Genomic DNA, 4,367 nt, shown 5'->3' on the forward strand with positions numbered 1-4,367 from the left:
AAAGCATGTTTATAAATGTAAAATGCCTGACAGTAAGCATCTGTGACTTGAGATGACAGAAACAGCTGAAAACCGTCAAAGAGAAATTAATATGATGACAGTTTAACATGTGATGACAGTTTAAAATGCAGTTGTTTAAATTAAGAACAATTTCAACAGAAAAAAAATATTCAAACACAGCTTTAATCAGACAAGTTTAACAGGATGATGCAGTTTAATGCTGATGTGTTGACAGTTGACTGAAGAAAAGCTTCATCAAGACATTCAGGGTTTAATATATCGCTCACAAGCGTGCAGAAGTTTATGCACCAAATATCAAACTGGACATTGATTGGGTGGAGGGTTAGGCTTGACAAAAAGTGTGAGAATTTAATTTGATCCCATCAATAGATAATAAGCCAAATCATCAGATATTGCTTCACAGTGTGTCCAGTCAGAGGAAACCTTCTGAAAGAGGTTTAATTAAAGAATCGTGGAATAATCATGGGAAAGAAGAACAAAGGGGAAGAAGAAAAACAGAATTTTCAGTTTCAACATCATGTGATTTCTGAAAATCATCCAGTTTGAATGTGTGCAAAGTCAATTTTGAAAGTCAGTAATCGACAGGTGGCAGCGTCACCATCTGCGTGAACTCTTCATAGTTGATGGTCCCGTTTGGCTTGACGTTTGCCTCTTTGAAGAGATCATCCACTGGAAGAAGAAGAAAGAATAAAAACAGCTTTGCGGGTGGAACCAACAACAGAGCGCTGCCTGAAAACCCATTTGTCTGCGCGATTATTCTCAACTCCCAGGGGGGTGGAAACGCCGCTGCTCTTTTCCTGTGGGAGGTTTGGACTGTCTGACAACTCCTTCACAGAGTGGCGCAGCCAACAACTACAACTCAGTGGCTGACTGGGACTGAGTGCGTTTGTTGTTCCCGGAGTTATATATATATATATATATATATATATATATATATATATATATATATATATATATATATATATATATATATATATATATATATATATATATATATATATATATATATATATATAGAGAGAGAGAGAGAGAGAGAGAGAGAGAGAGAGAGAGAGAGAGAGAGAGAGAGAGAGAGAGAGAGAGAGAGAGAGAGAGAGCCCAAGCAGGGACTGAAATCGATCTATCTCGATGTGTGTAGGCGTTAGCGTTATTAGCATCGTTAGTCGTGGGTTATTCCTGTATATGTACATTTACTGTCGATACCCTGAAGTACATTTTACTGTTGATTATTCTGTGCTTTGTGTTACTTTTGAGTTTACACCTTGAATGCAGGACTATTACTTATAATGTAGTATTTTACACTGTTCATTTGCCACCTGAGTTAAAGGCATGAATACTTCTTCCCCCACTGATTGTTTTTTATCAACAACATGTGTCCAACTGAAAGGTGGACACATGAAAGGATGTATACATCCTATAAATATCAATTTTTTTAAATCTTATTTCAATTGATTTTGATTGCAGTTTATCCTTTCTGTACTAGATCGTTGAAATCTAAATTATTTTTAACGCCAACAAAAACAAAAAAATCCTGAATACTCAAACTGCATTAGAGCAGCAACAGTGAGTTGCTTATAATCCCACCGTTCGGGAATTGAAGAGTACAGCGGCTTCGCTATCTGCTTCAGTAATAAGGGAACACAACCACTTGATGGATGTCTCTCCCCATGAAGAAGCAGCGGAGCTTCATTTGAATATGAACTGCTCTCTGTGCACAGCACCCGTCCAGACGCGGTTCACCGACACTTTGAATTCCATCTCCATGTTGCTTTGAAGCCGGAAAGTATTTAAATATGGAGACCCTTTGATGCTTTGGCTCTATGAACGTCAACATGTTAGAAGTACAGAATCCACTGAGTCCTTCAGTTAGATTCAATAATAAAAGAGTGAACTAAATCATTAAAAGAAGAAACTGCTGCTTTCCAACACAGTCTGAGAGCAAATTCAGTATATATATATATATATATATATATATATATATATATATATATATATATATATATATATATATATACATACACTACCGTTGAAAAGTTTGGGATTACTTAAAGAAAAGCACTAATATTAAATGAGGATAACATTACATAAGAAATACCCTCTATGCATTGTTAATGTGGTAAAAGACTGTTCTAGGCGGAAACATCTGGTTTTTAATGAAATATCTACGTCGGTGTATAGAGGCTCATTTCCAGCAGCTATCACTCCAGTGTTCTAGTGGTACATTGTGTTTGCTAATCGCCTGAGAAGACTAATTGTGAAGAAAAAACAACTTGTGCAATTATGTTAGCACAGCTAGTGAGAGAAGCTATAAAACTGGCTTTCCTTTGAGCTTGTTGAGTATCTGGAGCATCACATTTGTGGGTTTCATTATACTCTCAAAATGGCCAGAAAAAGAGAACTTTCATGTGAAACTCGCCAGTCTGTTCTTGTTCTTAGGCCTCGTGTACACGGGGGGGGAAACGCATTCATACGGTTTGGCTTTTCATTTACACGAAAGCGGAGGTTTTATCACGGAAAACGATCATTTCTAAAAACTCTGGCCAAAGTGGAGTTCTATGAAAATCTATCAAATGCGACTAAAAATGCATCACGTCATATATGAGCGTCCTCTGTACAGGTTTGGCATAGTTATGATGGCGCTCGGTGGCGTTGTCACGTAGTTCATGTAAACAGAAATGTTTTGGAAAACTATTTTGTGGATACAACATTATTTTTGAAAACGGAGGGGCAGAAATATTCGTTTTTGTGAATACCCGGCTATGTGTAAATGTGGCCTTAGAAGTGAAGCTATTCCATGCCAGAACTTGCAAAGAAACTGAAAATTTGTCTGGGTGACCCCAAACCTTTGAACGGTAGTATATATATATATTCATTCAAGAGGATACACCTGAACCAACTAACATAGTAAGGTTGAATATAAGAGAAAAGCGGTATTACATAGACCGGTCATAAGAAAAGCTTTGAATAGGGAAGAATTGTGGATTATAGTTACAGTGGATCGTTGACTTTGTGGGGTTTACAATGCATGAGAGGAAAGGAGCAGGCCGGACCACAACCCGTTCTTTTGACTGAAATATCTATTGGTTTGTGTCACTTAAGTATAAACATCAGTTACAATTTCTCTCGGATGCAAATTCTGAATCCCCTGAACCCTCTTTAAAAAATCCCAGATGAAGTTTGACATTCACTGCAGTTATAAAGTATTAGGACAGACATATGTCATGCGTTGTTTTGGCTCTCCACTGAATTTTAAACGAAACTTAAAAGTCTGACATTCAATCTGAAGGGTATTTTTCGAAGGATCACCAGTGTAGGATAGAAAGTGCTACAAATTTAAACAAGGTTCATTGGTTGTTAGCTTTGATACATTCAACTGGAAGTTAGCATCGCACTACTTCCCAATTATTGAAGAAGATTATATTTCAAATCACCAACACTAACTCAGCTAAAGCCAGACGACAGTTCAAGTGCGGCCGCCTTGTAGTCTCCGTTAGACACTTGTTACCACCTCCCTTTTTATAAGACCCATCAAAGCAGAACGATTCAGCAGTTGGGTATCTAAGCCCGTAATTCATGCCGAAGAACAGAGCGTTAAAACCTCAGCCCTCATTTCAGGCATCTAACCAAAAAAACATTTGAGAAATGTATCCACTGATATGAGGGAAACAGACGTGCCAAAATGCCGACTCATCTCTGGATTTTTCGACGCATTCTTGCAGCAATCCGTCCAAACATTTACAGAGTGCACTTTAACGTCGAACAGAACAACTTTGACTTTACCACCAGCATCCTCCAGTCTTTTCTCCAGTCTCATGTGCTAGAATCAGTATTTGCTTTACCTTCTTTGTGTGTGAGCTTCTCCCCCAGCATGGTGAGCTTGGTCCGGAGCTCGGAGGCCTGGATGTATCCTTTCTTTTGTCTGTCCGTCATCCTCAAGGCCTCCAGGATTTCAGCCTTGGGGTCTTCCTGCTGCATCTGCCTGTGCATCATCGTCAGAAACGTAGAGAAGTCCAGCTCACCGGCCTTTTCTACATGTGAATGTAAAATAAAACATATAAGGATGCATTATATCATATTATATTTAACATGTGCAATAAATGTAAGGTTTCAGTGTGTGGAGTTTTGTCATATTTGTTTCAAGGGTCTAAGAATAGAGTTCATCTTTGTTGGCGCTATAGAATTGAAAGAGAAGATCTTTGTCACTTACCTTTATGCGTAATGTATAATTTCCATATCAAAGCCTTGAACTCAATATTTCACAATAACCCAATGATAGTAACATATGGACATAAAGCCCCGCCCAAAGTAACCATACTAATTGACAATAAAACAGAGTAAAAAAAAAA

At 37.9% G+C, this 4,367-nt stretch overlaps 1 protein-coding gene across 1 annotated transcript; it reads right to left on the minus strand.

The window, feature by feature from the left end:
• Positions 1–232: 232 nt before the first annotated feature.
• On the minus strand, positions 233–4,140 carry LOC137784364 (calmodulin-like protein 4). Its single transcript, XM_068574944.1, has 2 exons — positions 3,861–4,140; positions 233–690 (listed from the first exon to the last, which is right to left on the minus strand). The coding sequence occupies exons 1-2, from the start codon at positions 4,009–4,011 to the stop codon at positions 593–595; spliced, it is 249 nt and encodes an 82-aa protein (XP_068431045.1). The 5' UTR covers positions 4,012–4,140; the 3' UTR covers positions 233–592.
• Between the last annotated feature and the right edge of the window lie 227 nt (positions 4,141–4,367).

The sequence above is a fragment of the Clinocottus analis genome, unplaced genomic scaffold (genome assembly GCF_023055335.1).
Source record: "Clinocottus analis isolate CAN_PGR_092001 unplaced genomic scaffold, fCliAna1.0.p SCAF_1, whole genome shotgun sequence".
NCBI lineage: Eukaryota > Metazoa > Chordata > Actinopteri > Perciformes > Cottidae > Clinocottus > Clinocottus analis.

What these genes read in the sequence shown, in the direction of transcription:
- LOC137784364 (XM_068574944.1), bottom strand. Translation starts at nt 4,011, where the DNA reads ATGATGCACAGGCAGATGCAGCAGGAAGACCCCAAGGCTGAAATCCTG. An exon ending in GAAGCTCACACACAAAGAAG is followed by an intron (nt 691 to 3,860) that starts GTAAAGCAAATA and finishes TTCTTCTTCCAG; the next exon opens with TGGATGATCTCTTCAAAGAG.